The sequence below is a fragment of the Neomonachus schauinslandi genome, chromosome 2 (genome assembly GCF_002201575.2).
Source record: "Neomonachus schauinslandi chromosome 2, ASM220157v2, whole genome shotgun sequence".
Taxonomy (NCBI): Eukaryota; Metazoa; Chordata; class Mammalia; order Carnivora; family Phocidae; genus Neomonachus; species Neomonachus schauinslandi.
Genome location: NC_058404.1, coordinates 202,768,276 through 202,784,038, shown reverse-complemented (window position 1 = coordinate 202,784,038; position 15,763 = coordinate 202,768,276). Strand labels below are relative to the sequence as shown.

General features: G+C 61.2%; 1 protein-coding gene across 1 annotated transcript in view; it reads right to left on the bottom strand.

The window, feature by feature from the left end:
* Positions 1-3,302: 3,302 nt before the first annotated feature.
* LETM1 (leucine zipper and EF-hand containing transmembrane protein 1) overlaps positions 3,303-15,763 on the bottom strand; it is a 34,681-nt gene continuing 22,220 nt past the window's right edge. The window contains 7 exon segments of the mRNA XM_044913041.1: positions 3,303-6,209; positions 7,415-7,553; positions 8,513-8,703; positions 9,614-9,748; positions 12,970-13,104; positions 13,688-13,846; positions 14,172-14,303. Of these exon segments, the coding sequence (XP_044768976.1) occupies positions 6,060-6,209; positions 7,415-7,553; positions 8,513-8,703; positions 9,614-9,748; positions 12,970-13,104; positions 13,688-13,846; positions 14,172-14,303 (1,041 nt within the window). The 3' untranslated portion in view covers positions 3,303-6,059.

Here is a 15,763-nt window from a genome sequence, read left to right as displayed (position 1 = left end):
GGGGGGGGGGGGGGGGGGGGGGGGTTGGGAGGGGGGAGAGTGCTGTCTGCTCTGGGAGCCACACTCCAGCTCCCGGATGCTTCCCTTCCGCATCCCAGGCCTGGCATCGCCCCCGCCCCGCCCCAGGGGCTTCACCCGCAGCCCCTGCTCTCCACCACTCCTGGGACTTTGGGCAGACGCTGCATGCTGACCCTCAGCTAGCTGGGGCACCGAGGACCCAGTGACAGGACCTGGCCCCCTCTGCTCCAGAGTTCTCGGTCTGGGGCAGTGGGGACGCGGACCAGGGCAACCACCCACGCTGCACTGGGGGGGTAAGTCTGGGAAGGCTTCCTAAAGGAGGCGGTAACGCCCAGGCTGTGCTGAGGCTGGAGAGGATTCGGGGACAGGCGGCCGAGCACAGACTTGCCCAGGTCCTCTCTGAACCCCAGGGCTGTGCAGGACCAGCTGTCCCTCCTTCCTCTGTCGCTGCTGACACCTAGTCTGGTCTGACTGTAGAGGGCCAGCCACTGCGCTGGGTCCAGTTCAACTCTGGCTTCTCAGAAACTCGCTCCCGCTAGAGCTGTGTTCAACTCACTTTCCAAGTCTGGGGCCCCCCTGGAAGGGAGGATCTGAACCCGGTGCCGCCCCATACCGTGACCTCACTGGGGGAAGCACTCCTGGCGCCCCGTCCAGCCTGCCAGAGACCCAGTGTTGTGTCCCCAGCGCTCCGGAGAGATGCAGGCCAATGAGGGCGTGAACCACAAGTGTGGGAGTGCGGCCTGGGGCCAGCAGCACCCCAGGCCGGCGGGGAGGTGGAGGGGGCAGCCCAGAGGGGACGCGCGGAGGGGGCCTGGCGGGGAGCCCTGGGGGGGGCGGGGAGGGAGCGGCGCGGGGAGCGGTGGGGAACGGGGCGGGGGGGGGGAGCTGGGGGGAGCCCAGGGGGCGGGTGGAACCGGCAGTGGGGGGACCCAGTGCGGAGCCGGGAGGGGAGGGGAAGCCGGCGGGGGAGGCAGGAAACGGGGAGGCGGGCGGAGTGCGGGCCGGGAGCGCCCTCTAGTGTCCGCCCGCCAGCATCCCCGCCAAGTCCCCGGCCCCTCTCCTGCGCGGCCCCGCGGGGCTCCAGGGGCGCGCTCGGGAACGGGGGTCGGGCCTCCAGGGGAGGGGCCGGTCTTCCGGACGCCGGACCGAGACCCCGGGCGGGACGCGGGCGGGCAGAGGAACAGGCCAGGCCGGCAGGTTGGGGCACTGGACAGGCAGGCAAGGGCAGCCGGGCCCTCCGCGCGGCCGGGGAGCCTCCCCGCCCCTCACCTGCTGGCCCCACCTACTCCAGGGCCCCGCCCCAGTCAGCCTGCACCTGTCCGGCGGCACCTGCGGCCCCGCCCTTCACCGGCCGGGCTCACCGCCGCCTGCAAGCCGGCGGGGCGGTCTCCGCGCAGTCTGCGGAGTGTTCTCCGAGCCCCGGGCCAGGTGGGGTTCGCCCCAGCCCCCGGGCCGGCCTCAGTGGCGGCTCAGGGAGAGACGCGTCCACACGCCACCTGCTCCCCCGTTCTTGGACCTCCAGGCCGGCCCTTCACCTTTCCCCATCGCTGCCTGGCTCGGCTCACCTGGGCTGAGCGCCTCCACACCCTTCCCGGACCCCTCAATCTTATTCCTGACCTGTGGGCTGCCGCCCGCCTGTGCTCCTAGGCTGGACACGGACCGTGCACCCCGCGTCCTCTCCCCGGGCGGGTGGGCGCACAAACGGCCGCAGCCCCCACACTAAACACCCTTGCAGGCCAGCCTGATTGAACGGCGCCAGCCGCCCCCACCACAGCGGCGCGGTTTTCAATCAGGTCCTCATCTGGCTGTCTTTCCCTAGTCCAGAAGAGCCCCTGGCCCTCTCCCGTCTTCCCGGAGCTTTTTGGGGGGCACAGCTATGTCCTGTTGGAAGGCCCTGCTTTCTGGATATGCCGGTGCTCCCATGGGGTCGTCGGACTTTGCTGGGTGGGCATCTGGGGCAGGAACGCTGTGGGGGGGGCAGAGCAAGGGGCACATGGCCAGCAGCCCTCACCCCCAGTTGCCCCAGCTCACTGCCCCCACGACCCCCAGCCCCCAGGGAATGGTGCCTGGGGGCTGGGAAGCAACACAGGTAGCTTCCAGGCCCACCAGCTGGAATTCTCCCTCAAGACCCTGCGGGGATGGAACGTCCTCCTGAGAAGACTGGGGAACGCCTCTCTCTCTCCTGGTGTGAGTCTGTGCCAGCCGGGCAGACAAGACTGAGGACCGCCAGGGGCGGGATCTTCGTTTACAACCAATTCTCGGTGTTTCATACTCATGCTGTCCTCGTTCTGCTCAGGAGCACCCCTTCCCCAGGACTGTAGAGCCACCTGCCCTCCCAGATCAGCGTCCCCAGAGCCCTGGTGTCTTTATGTGGCCTTCTGAACTGTGGAGACGAGAAACAGGCTCCCGCCCAGGCCTCATGTCGCCCGCAGGCTTACACGGCCCCTGTCCCCACTGTCCCCGGCCACTGACTCCCGCGATGGCGTGTAGGTGCCTGCCAGGGCACCGCAGAGAACCTGGACAGGAGCTGCTGGCTCAGGGCCCAGCCCAGGGGGAAGGCAAGGGCTGAGACCCAGCAGCCCCCCCCACCCACACCTGCACCCACAAAAATAACCTCTCCCACATGGTTCTGGAGCCGCGTCTGAGCTCTCAAGACCTACGGGGCAAAGGGAACGTGGCCAAGGCTGGCCTCAGGGAGAGGTGGGATGCTAGTGAGGGGGGCCCTCAGGCAGGGTGTCAGGACTCAGTAAAGGTGGAGGGATCCCACACAGCGCCCCATGCAGACTGGTGCCAGTGAAGGGGTGAGGCCACCTGAGACAGGGTGGAGGTCCCCGGCTCAGGGTGGGGTGGTCTGTCTGCCGGAGGGAACTGGGAGGACGGTGGCGGGGGGGGGGCATCGTTGTGCCTGTCCTGCCGCCTTGTGGCCCTCCCTCCCAGCAGGGGCTCAGCTCTCTACTCTGGGCTAGAGCGCAGGCAGCCCTGAGCTGGCTCTGCGGGCCCTGTCCATGCTTTGGGGAGCAGTCTGCAGGGTAGGGAGGGCCCCTGCATCATCCGGGACCCCCTCAGTGGAGTGCACAGCCCTTGGGCAGCACCGTCCCCACTCCTAGGAGTCTTCAGAGTCTTTCCCAACAGAATTGGGCCCTCCTAGGTGACCCTTCAGCCAGGATCCCAGTCCTGCCCACCCAGGTCCCAAGGCGTCCACTGAGAACTGGGGTCGGGGGGAGAGCCAGGTCAGGCAGCGGCCTGACCTTCACCGGTCTGGACAAAGCAACCACCGCACAGTGGACAGGTCATCACGACAGTGCTTTATTAACCCTTCTCCGTACATCACACTGAGTGTCTGGCCACCGCACGGGGGTCAGGCTGGGGGCACAGTCTGACGGGACATGAAGCCAGCACGCACCTGAGGCCACCCGGGCTTGAGCTCCGCTAGGTGGGACGTCCATCGGGAACCTGGCCTCATGGTGGCACAGCCACGCCCAAGGGCCACGTGCCACCCCCCTCCGCCGTGAAGGTGGAAGCGGACCCTGAAGCCCAAAGCAGACACTCCAACAATTCTGTCCGCTTCCACCTTAACTTCCGATGCGCCACATGGTTCAAAAATCTTACTTCGAGTGTTATGGGAACATTAATTTGGCATTTTAATAAAAACACTATTTCTAAAAAAAAGACATTTATACACAGCTGGTGGGGGGGGTTCTCAGGTGGAGCCGGCCCAGGGCACCACTGTGAGAACCGCTGCCTGGAGGTTATTCTGCAAAATTGCAAAGCGCCCTTCATTTTTAAAAAGTCTGGATTTTGAGATTCCAAAAGGGCTCCAGAAGCCACACACAGTTTTCCCAAATCCCAACTAAAAGAGTGGTGTTTAAAAGGTGGAGCGAAGGATGAAGCACGCGCTAAGAACTCCTGTCTCCTTTCCAAGCAGGTGTTGACATCACAGGCTGCTTCTCCTCCAGAAGCGCAGGAGGGCCGCGGGAGCAGCCGTCCGACACCGGCGGTCACGGCCCAGGCGCCTCCGCAAAGCTCGCGGCACAGAACTGACTTCCAGGTCTACCGCCGGCACGCCCGGACACGACCCTCAGCTGCAGCGACCAGCTCAGGACGGGAACATCCCCCGCACCACTGAGGCGGGGCCTGCAGCAGGGCCACTGCCCACGTGGCCAGCCCCGAAGGTCCTCGCCAAGCCCGGCAGCATCCGGGGGCGAGTGACTCTCCCGGGGGACGCGGACAAGCGGGGGCGCAGCGGGGGCGCCCGGCCGTGCCAGTGACCGCGTCGTGGGGATGCCCAGGGCACCCGGCCAGGGTGGCGACAGGGAAGACAGGATCTGGGCCCAGCTGCTGGGGCGCCGAAGCGCCGCTCGCTACAAAGACAAGCGCCATCCACGGGGCCCATAGGCGGCCCAAAGCTCACAGACACGCACACTTCCTACAGCTCAACACCCGCCACTAACGGAAGTGTAAGGTAATTTATAAATATTTTAATTAAGCATCTAAAATATATTTCTCAAATAATCGAAATAAAAACCCTTTAGAACCCAACTGTTACTTTACAAAGGTTTACATTTGAGAATACATAATCTTATTCCTATTTTGTCAAGTTTCCTCTTTAATGGCTGAGTAAAAATTTTCAAGTAATTTAGAAGCCGTCCTTTCTGGGCCCTCCTCCTCCTCTCCTGGCTCACCCGGCTCACCTGGCCACCCTCCCTGTTCCTAGCTCTTCCAAGCCTGTGCCTGCATTCCGCCGAGAGAACGTTCTTGCCCGTAACGGCCCCAGCCTTTGAAGAACGAGTCCGACAGAGCTGAGACCCCAGCACCCTGCCCCCCGAGCACCCCCGACCTGAGCTGCCAGGTGCTGAGGCGGCCAGACGCCAAGCCCACGGAGGCCGCCGCGCTCCAGCCCCAGGTGCGCCAGGTGAGCCCGACCCTCCAGAGCCTGAGTGTTGGACCGGCCCCCGCCAGGGCGCCGCCTCTCTGAAAGCCCCTCAGGACTCCCCGCCACAGGACCCGTGCGGCCACTGGCCTGCTGGTCCGGAGGAGCCGGGAGCAACGCTGTAGCAGGGGGTGTGCGCTCCGAGCGCCCCGCGCCGTCCCTGGACACACAGCGCAATCCGTTCCCATCACCCACGGGGGTGACGGGGCGCCAACAACCCAAAGCGGGAAACTTTCTAAAAGCCACAACAGCATGATCAATTAGTTGAGCGGAAAGGCTTAACTTCCAAGGGCTTCGTTAGTATCTCTCCCAGCGTAACTCTCGTCGGCTACTACGGGTCAGACCTGCAGCGGTGTGTGACAAGGCTGCACTTGTCAACTGCTTCGAGGGTTAGGGGAACACCAAAGGTTAAACCAAGCAAGGGCGGACACACGGCAGGAGACTTGCACAAGGTACCACGTGCCTGTCGGGACAACTGTGGTTTTCCAGAGGCCGTGGGACCCCCGTCGTTCCAGAGACGACTTTGGAACTGTGCGTGAAAAGGTGCCATTTAGGCTGCCTGACGGTCAGGAATCCAAGTCCGCAGACTAACGGGCACGTCTTCTCCAGAGCCAAGGAGGGCTGTGTTTCTCTAATTCCCATCTGCGTGCCTCAGGCTCCACGGGCACGGGGAGTCCACACGGCCGGTCCTTTCTTCCCCAGGGACAGGCGCCAGCAGGGTGCGGCCCACGCAGGGAAGGAGGTACTTTACTGCCCCGGGCCCACCTCTGGAGCCAGGAGGCCCGTGTGCAGCCACGACTCCCCGGCTGTTGGCGGGCTGCACACATGGCCACCACACGGCTGGGGCCACGGCAGCACCGTGCCACTGTGTGAGTTCAGACATGATGCCCTGGAAGGGTTCAGGGATTCCAGACTGAATGAATCTTCATGGAATGATGAAATTAAAAATTACTTGATTATGGAAGTTTCTGATTTATTCCAGACAAAATACTAGATTGTCACTAAGAATTACCTCAAAGCCGTCTCGAGCACAGCAGGGCCCGGCAGCCGGCGCTGGGGGGCGGAGGCCGATGCGGGAAGGGCCCCGAGGCACCCGTGAGCGGGGCAGGCCCTAATTCTTCACTTCGGCGGCCTCCTTCCCAGCCTTCTCCTTGGCCTTCTCCTTCTCCTCCACCTTCTCCTCCTTTTCCAACATGGCCACAATCTCGGCCACCTGGCTGGTGGAGATGTGGATGTCTTCTTTGTCCACCAGCTCGATCACCTACGCATACAAGAAAGGGACGAGGGGCTCAGGGGGTGGCCCTGCCCCCACGCAGCGCTTTCCCCGCAGAGCACGCAGGGGAGACGGAATGTGGCTCGTCCCAGCAGGAGGGCCCCTGGGGTCCTGCAGCAGCCCTGGTTCCCCAATACCAGGCCCCCACCCACCTCCAGGAGGCCAACAGGCTCCAAAGCCCCAGGCCAGGTTAAAGCTAGGAGGCAGGGGTGCCTGGGTGGCTCAGTCAGTGAAGCGTCTGCCTTCAACTTTGGGGTCTTGGGATCGAGCCCCATCTCGGGCTCCCTGCTCGGCAGGGAGTCTGCTTCTCCCTCTCTGTCTGACCCTCCCTGTTTGTGCGTGTGCGCTCGCGCCCTCTCTCTGTCAAATGAGTAATAAAATCTTAAAAAAAAAAAAAAGCTATGAGGGAGAGGGACTGAGAGAGCAGGAGACGTGGTGTGTGAGGATGTGGGGGCGGGGGGAGGGGAACGGGGGGCGGGTCCCCAGTCGGGTCCCTGGTCGCGGCCGGGGGGCCTGCCCTGGACAGAGGCTCCTCAGGAACATCTCGCCCCCGTGGCTCCACCAGGGCAGAGGATCCAGGCGTGCAGGGCGAGGGCATCTGAGCTGCCATCCACACCACGGGAGGGGCCCCAGGGGAGGGGCGGCTGACGTGGGCTCGGGCCTCCCAGCCTCTGCTGCTGGCAAAGGTAATGCCTTGTCTTTCAAGCGGACCACAGTCACTCAGCAGTTATGCTTTGTAAACATGTGAAAAATCACCAACCAGCTGGACACTGGAAACTGTTCAAACACCCGTGAAGGTGCTCTCCCCTCAGACACCTCCTTATGAAGGTGGAATCCCATTCCCAGTCTCCTGGGCTGCCCAACTCTTGGCACCAGGGACCCAAGTGCTCCCCTGGATGTCCCGTCAGGGTTCGGGTGGCCTGGAGGACGGCCGGACACAACTCCTCCCCGCTCCGAGGTCTGCCCCAGGCACCCTGCCGCTGCCGCATCCCCCTGACCACGCCATGGCCCCACCAGAGGCCACAAGAGGCCAAGTGTCCAGTCAAAATGCAGATGGGCTGCTCTAGGTGGACACCCTGACTAAGCCAAGGGTTTAGTGTGAGGGCAGGGACGGGGCCACACGTGGAAAACGTCCACCCCCAGAGACAGCCATCGGCTGGGCCAGGCAGTCCCGACCCAGTCCCACAGCTCACCTTGACGAGGTCGTCGATGTTGATCTTGCCATCCTTATTTTCATCCAGCGCGGAGGCCAAGCTGATGAGCTTGTTTTCTGGAATGTGCTTGATTTGCTTCATGGCACTGATGAGCTCGGTGATGCTGATGACGGTCTCCCTGGGGCTTGGGGCAGGACACAGCCCGTCTGTGGCACTGCCACACCCACGCCCTCACCAGGCCTCCTACGGGTCAACCCTGACCCAGGCAACCGCGCCCTCCAGCACTCCCCGGCCCCTGCCTTTGGGAATGCCCACCCAACCCGGACACAAAACCAGAGATCTCCACTTGGTGCCACGTCTCCCTGTGCGCTGCCCCCCAGCACGCCTCTCCACTGCGGGGCAGCACAGAGTGCGCCACGGTCCCCGGGCAGGGGTCCTCAGGCCCGTGTGTGCCGTGGCCTGAGCGGCAAGGGCCGAGTACTGCCTTCTGACCAGTGAGGGCGGGTGGGCTGACACAGCTCAGGAAGGACACTAACCTCGTCTGGGGGAGAAGGCCCCCCAACCCGAGGACAGCAGGAAGCCTGCAGCCAGCCCACCTGCCCCCTTGGAGATGTGGGAGCTCAGAGCACAGTGCCCAGCCCAGGGGAGCACCGTTCACCAGCCTGACAGCTCTTCACTCACACAGTGACCTCCAGAGTGGGGGTCGTCACTGAGCGCCTGTGTGCAGGGGGTTCAGGAAGAGAGAGGCGGCAGGGGAGGGCCCAGGGGTTCGCAGGGGAGCTGCAATCCTATGTACGAACGTACGAAGGACCAGCTTGATGGCAGTCTGGAGACAGGTGTGGCCTACAGTGGCTGGGGGGTGGGGGTTGCGGGGGGGGGGGGGGGACCAGCCAAGCCACAGGTACGGTCCTGACAGTGGCCAAAGTGTGCGTGTGCATGCGTGTGCGCGCAGGAGAGAGGACCCTGAGAGCTACTTCAGTAAAACGGTTAGTGACAAGTGGAGACTGAGGTGTGGCTGGGCTTCTGGCTGGAACCGCTGGGTCAAAGGTCAGGGGTTGGGCACCACGGCTGAGAAATGCACCTCAAGGTCAGCACATCCCCGAGTCTCCCTGTGCCTGGCGTCGGCGCCCTACTCACCCCGCAGGCGGCCGCTCGGGGGTGGGGCCCAGCTTGCCAGCCTGCTGGTCCATCTCCAGCTGGGACAGCAGGCTATCTATCTGCCCGATCATCTGCTGCACCCTCTTCGTCAGCCTCTTGCTGGCTTTAGACTCCTCCACATAGATCTCTTCGCCAGTCTTGGAAAGCTCCTTCTTGATCTCTTGCAAGTCCTAACGAAATTATTCAGCTATAAAAGACTGTCTTAAAAAAAAAATAAAAAGGAACCATACACCTCTGTTTACCTTGTGAAAGTAGTTAAATTAACCCAAAGGTAAAAAGTTCCAGGTCACGAACAGAGCTGCACAGTCGTATCTGCCTCTCTCATACAAACTACTCTTATTTTTGCAAACTCAAATATTGATTCTGTAGCAAAGGAAATGGCATCTATTTGAGTCTCATCTTTCTTCATATTTGTTAAAAGAATAAATAAATGGATGAAAGAATCAAGAAACAGAAAGTGCCTTCGTAATCCCAAATCACGACCGTCCCCATGAGCAAGCGTTACAGGGAGCAATGGAAGGTGGGGCTGGAGATGAGGCAAAGGGCTCAGTATTTCTCGTGAACACCTAATTCCCAATGGAGAACCCACCATGGCAACAGGGTTGCCATGAAAATGGTTCATTATTTTTACCAATCAATCTCAAAACTAGTCATCTTTTCCCAACGGATCTATGAAAACATAGTTCTTTTATAAAGTAGGCTCCACACCCCACGTGGGACTTGGGCTCACTACCCTGAGATGGAGTCACACGCTCCAACTGAGCCGGCCGGGCACCCCGAAACAGCTCTTTTAAATCAGATTCGGAAGTAATATTTATAAAACAGGTTTTCCTTTAAAAAAACAGTAATAAATGAAAAGAGCTAGTGTGTAAGAAAGAAGTGTTTCGGGGAACTACGACCGCAGCTAGAATTCCATTTATCAAGCGACCAGACACAAGGTCTGGTACCTTCACGGGCCTGTGAACTGCCACGGCGAGTGGCCAGGAGCAAAGGGCCCAGCCGCACGGTGGCCCAGCCGCGCAGAGACCGCCGCCCGGCCCAGAAGAAGGCGGAGGGCACCCCCGAGACGCCGCCGCCCACCTCGCTGTAGTCCTGCACGTCCTCCTTGAGCAGCTCCAGCTCCTCCTTCTCCTTCGTCAGGGACGACTTCTGCTCTTTCAGCTTCGAGCAGGCGTTGCTGAGTATGTCGATTTCCTCTTTTGTTATTTCCTCTTCCTGCAAAGCAAGCACCCCAACGGAAACCCAGCTGGAGGAAGATCATCACTGCCCTCCCACCCCCCGAGACTTGGCAGCTCTTCTGTCCACACCATCTGCTCCCGCCATGCGTGGCAGAGGCCAGCAGACACGCGCGCAGTGCCCGTCCTCGCCCCCATGGCACCCACCCCCGCCACATGTGTATCGGACACGCACACAAGCCCGGGAAACCATCACCCCCTGACGGAGACCTGTCGGCCACCCCAAACCTTTGTGTCCCCAGGCCAGCTCCGAGCTGTCCTCCAGCAGGTCACACAAGCACACATCCCAGACCAGGAGCTCATGCGTGCAGGACGTCGTCCGCCCCCTCACTCGGAGCCCCACTCGTGTTGTCCTGTGCCTCCAGGGGCCAAACAGCATCCCATCCTGAGCACAGACCAAACCTGCTCCTGTACCGTAGGCTATCCTAGCTCCTCTGAACTTGCACGTACGCTTTAGAATAAGCCTATCAATTTCCACACAAAGCCCGCTGGGACGTGATGGTTTTGAATCTATACACGAGTTGCAGAACGAACACCTCACCAACAAGGACCCCTGGCACCCACGAGGGCAGGACATTCGTCCGAGCTAACTAACCTCAACAGCACCGTAGCATCCGGCGTACAGCGCTGACGTGGCTACTTTCGGACTCACCCCCACGCGGCTCACTCTAGGGGACGGTGAGCGATAGGCCGAGATTCCAAGTTGGCTGCTCGTGCCCAGCACAGAGAAGCAGCGCTCGTTCTTAGCGGCTCACATGCTCTGCAAACAGGCAGTTTCGCTCCCTCCTTCCGACTGTGTGGTTTTATTCTCTCTCCCTCCTAACAGTCCTGGCCAGACCCTCGGCACGCTGCTGAGCAGAAGCAGGCCGTCAGGGGCCCAGTGGCAGCTGTCTGCACAGATGCTCCTCGCCGGGTTGAGAACGTCCTCCTCTCCTGGCTTGCTGAGGAATTTTTTTTTAATCAGAAGCAGATGCTGGGTTCTGTGAAGTGCTTCTTCTGCATTGATCGAGATGCTCATACATGGTTTTTCTCCTCATTCTGTTACTATGCTCGTTACACTGACTGGTGTTCTGTATTCCCTGGACAAGCCCCATGAGATCAAGACGCGTTAGCCTTTTCACAGAATGGCTGCATCTGATTTGCCACGAGTTTGTTAAGAATTTGTGCATCTGTGCTCCTGAAAGAGGCGGTTGTGCAGTTCTCTCCTAGCGGTCTGGCATCAGCTAACGCTCATCTCAGAACAAGCTGGAAACGGTCCCCCCTCTTCGGCTTTGTGCAGTCTGTGTCGCATGGAAGGATCTCACCAGAACTTGGCCTGTGACGCCACACGGGCCTGGCTTTCTCTGTGGAAAGGCTTCCAGCCACAGTGCAGGGTCCCTACCAGAGGCGAGCTATTCGGGTTCTCTGTGCACCCCCAGCAGACGCTCAGCACGGCTGAGACCTACAGGGCTGCACTGCAAACGGGGACAGACATACTCGTTTTTCCCACCCCTTACACTGACTTTCCAGGGAACAAAGGCTCTTAGCTGTCAGTTTTGTAAAGGTTTGTGCTTCTTGCTAAGAAATCCTCAGCAATCCTTAGTTCTTCTGACAATTCTTTTTTTTAAGATTTTATTTATTTATTTGACAGAGACACAGCGAGAGAGGGAACACAAGCAGGGGGAGCAGAAGAAGAAAGAGAAGCAGGCTTCCCGCAGAGCAGGGAGCCCGATGTGGGGCTCGATCCCAGGACCCTGGGATCATGACCTGAGCTGAAGACAGACGCTTAACGACTGAGCCACCCAGGCGCCCCATCTCCTGACAGTTCTAAATGTCCTTTCACATCTAGGCCGTTAATCTGTTGGAAATGGGATGCATCTGTTTCCATGAAGAAAGCCAACTGTCCCAGCCCTACTTAATGACAGGTGCCCTTTCTCCCTGCGTTCCATGGGCCGAGCCAGGCTCCATCTCTGCTCAGCTGTGTTCCAGCCTTGCACCCCCTTAAAAATGACCCTGACCCTTCCCTGGGTCACCCTTTGAGCCCAGCGTGGCCCCACCTTCCTGGGACCCTCTTCCTCCCAGCCTCCTCGATGTGTCCATACCAGCATGTATCTGTTTCCAGGATGGCCCTGGCCTCCCTCCTCACTGTTCCAGCCACTGTCCTCCACCCAAACACACGGCCTCTGAGGATGACAGACCGTCTTCGGCAGCCGCACCAGCTCGGACGTGCTACCCCGAGTCTTCTCCCAACAACAGTCTAGATCCTCCCTGAGACCCAGCTCTCCCTGCCGCCTGCTGCAGTGGGTTCCTTCCTTCCCCATGGGCCTGGAGAAGGCTGGCGTCCCCCCAGCTCCTGGCAGCTCCACCCTAAGACCCCCGCAGGGGAGCTTTTTCTTCCAGCTCTGCCCCACAATTGCTCCTGCCAAGCCACAGACAACCTCACCCTCCCCATTAGGGGTCGGTCTTCAGGCCTCCCCCACCTGGCCCTCAACACCGACAAGGCCCACCCTCCCCTGGACACAACCTCCCACCAGGGGTCGACGTGTTGGGACCGCATGAGCTGTCCCTCCACAGCCTCGTCTCTCCTCTGACCTCTGAACGTGGAGGCCACCGTGTTCCAAGCCCTCCGGGACCTCACTTGAAACCACCCTCCCACCCAACATGAATCCGCAGTCCTGGTCTCTCTCCTACTCCAGCTGCCAAACCAACGTTGCCATCCGTCTACAGAGATTTCCCACACCCGACACCTGGGAGTTCAAGACAGAAGGCGCCCCCTGTGGGGAGCAGGCTACACCAGGACAGTGAGGCCCCCCAGGAGAAGTATATGGCTACAGTGCCCAGCACATCAGGCTGCAGGTCACGCCAGCTTCCCTCCTTCCCACTGCGCAGCCCGGCCAGGAAGGGGCCTGGAGACCTGCCTTCAGGCGTGGATCCCCGGCCACTGGGAGCACAGAGGGCCCGGGGGGCCAAGCCACGGGCACCTCAGCCTTCTAGGCGCCCAGGCCCAGAGCTCGGAGCGCAGCTTGCTCTTGTCACAGCACACTGGACCTCCCGAGAGCTTCTCCAAGCTGCGGCCTCGCCCTCCGCACCCCACAACCGCCTGCTGTCACCCTAAGCCTGGCCCCGGCACCTCAGGAGTCCCTGCCCCACAAGCCAGCCCCCTCTCTACCCTCCTGTTGGGCTCCAACACGGCCTGCATTCCAGGTGTGCGTGCGCGGTTACCTTCAAGCCTTCCAGGACAGGGGCCGTGTCCTTCAGGGCCTCTGACGGCAGGGTCACCTCGGGCACTTCGGGCTGCAGCTCGGCCGCAGGCCTCCCAGGGGCAGCCTCTGCCGCCACTTCGGGCTCCACTTCCTTCTGAAATGCAAGTCCACTGCCGACTCAGCGTCGCCTGGCGCCCCGGCCACCGTCCTAGAGCATCGGCGCCGGCACGGACCGAGGGCGCGATGTCAATAGGCCGGCTGTGCGCCCGTGCAGGTTTGAAAGCCCGGCAGCCAGCATGCAGGAGGTGACCCCCGCGAGGCGTCACTGCAGGACTCCGACGGGCGCAGCTGCGCTCCCAGGTCCACGGAGGCCCGTCTAACGCGGTACCAATATCAAACTCCATCTTCCGTCCTCCCGACAACTGCACGAAGCTGCCCCACGACTTCCAGAGCAAACACACCCACCGCCTGGGCCAAGGGGCCCAAAGAGAACGTGGGCACTGAGCTGCCCCTCTGTCCGTCGGCCGAGCCGGCCGTGCTGGGGGACTGGCACCCAGACCACGGAGAGCCAGCCAAGTCCTGTCCCCCGGGCCTTCCAGGCAGAAAACAGGAGACGGACCGCAGGGACCCTCTAGACACGGTTCCACAAGCAGTTTCTAGAAAAGCTGGAGCAGGCAGCCTTTAGCCTGTCCCAACACCCTGTGTGGCTCCCGCTCTGCCTGGGCGGGCCCACGGACCTGCCGGCTGCTTACCGCTGCCTCGGAGAGCCTCTGCAGCTCCTTCTCCCGGTGCTCCTGCTGGATGGCCGCCTCCTCCTGCAGCGTGGCCTCCAGCTTCGCCTTGTTGTCCACCTGCTCACCCTCCACTTCGGCCACCTTCATCTGGGCCTCCTTTGCCTACAGACCAGGGACACCTGTGAAGGGGGTGCCTGCGGCCCAAGGGCTCGTGGCAGCACGGCAGGTTTGGCCGCGGCCAGAGAGGCCCCTGCAGCAGCCCTGCCCGCCTGCACTGCCGAGTGGGACCGCCTCCTGGGGTCGCACTCAGAAACCCGTCTGCTGGAAAGGCTGCAAGGCAGCCGAGGGGCACCTTCTGCACCCGTCACAGGAGCCCTCGATACTCAGAGAAAGGACCGATAAGACAGAAGTGGGTGGGGCGCATCCCCAGAAGCGAGAGGGCCCCTTCCAGAGCAAGCCGCAGAAGCGGTCTCCTGGCAACACGTACCACGATCTCCGGGAGTGTCTGCAGCGTGGACTTGAGCTGGTCGGCGGGCGAGAGGGTGTCTGGGAGGTACATGGCCCGGGACAGGATGAGCAGGGACGTTGGGATCTCCTGATGCAGGTGCAGCTCCAGCCACTGCAACCGGGGGTTGAAGACACACACTCACCTGCTGGCCGCGTCCCATCGGCCTCTCCTGGGACCTGGACCCTGGAATTTTCCTCTCTCTTCTGGTTTGATGGGGGAGGGGGACTTGAGTAGATGGATGCACTAGATCACTTGAGGAAGTTCTCCCCAAAACAAGAGTCCTCAATTTCTACAAGGCCCACCTACTGCCACCTCTTATGACCTGACGCCCGCCTCAGCTGACCGAGCCCGAGATGCCCCAGGGTCGTGAATGAAGACCCGCGCGGCATGGCCACCAGGCTCGGGAAGCACGGAGCGAGGCGACCACACTCTCTGTTGATGAAGCTCTTAGCTTACTGATTTTTTATTTAATTTTTCTTCTTTGGGGTTGGGGGGCAAAAGGAGAGAGAACCTCTAGCAGACTTTCTGCTGAGCACAGAGCCCGCCACGGAACTCAATCTCATGACCCTGAGATCACGAGCTGAGCCAAAACCAAGAGTCGGACGCTCTGCTGATGGCGCTACCAGGCACCCCTGGAAGCTCCTCACGTCCAAGCGCCACAGACACTGCAAGGGTGGTACCTGTGGGCTCAGAAGGCTCTCAGGGCTCTGCCAGCCTCGTCAGGGCCAGGCGCTGCGTGGGGGGATGTTAGTGACACAAAGACAGTGTTCAAACGGCCAGGAAGACACGACAAGGTCTGGACACAAACTGGGCGCGGGACAGAAGCGGAGACGAGACGGAGGACACACGACCAGGGCAACCCAAACACTCTGATTTCCGACAGCGTCCCGCACTCACACGTGCCCAACTGTGCTCAAAGCAGGCTGCCAACAGTCCCGGGCATGCCCGCGGGAAACACAGGGACCCAGCCTACAGAGAAGGTTCTGCCGGGGGACCGCACAGTAAACAGCACTTGTGTTGAAAGAGGAGAAGCAGGTGTTGACACACCTTTGTCTACATGTGGAGGACAAGCCCTGGGGAGGGAGCCGGCCCTGCAGACAGAGCTGGAGGGGGGCCAGCTGGCACTGGGCATGTGTTGGGTCTTCCGATGTGGCAGCTCAAGTGCCGTGCATGTCCCCTCTCCAACCTCTAACCTACTCAAACTGATGCAGCTGCCACGCTGGTCTCTGGATGCTGACCAAGGGCCCCTGAGTCGCTGGAGAAAGCAAGGCACAGCCGACAGAGACACTCAGGATGGGCTGGCCTGGGTCCTATTTCCCCAGAGGTCCCTGGCCTCAGTTACAAGACACGCTGGAATTTTAAGGGAAGTTCACCTCATCCTCATCTGTCCACACAGGACCAGAATGGGACAGTAAGGATGTTAACATCAGCCAAGAGCAGGTGAGAAAGGTCAGAGCCGCGAACATGGGCTATGTGAGCACACGACAGAACCAGGTCACCACGCACCCTCGTCCAGGCCTGGCTGCCACCAGGGTTTGGGGAGAGTTTTTCCACAAGCAGCCCATCTATGC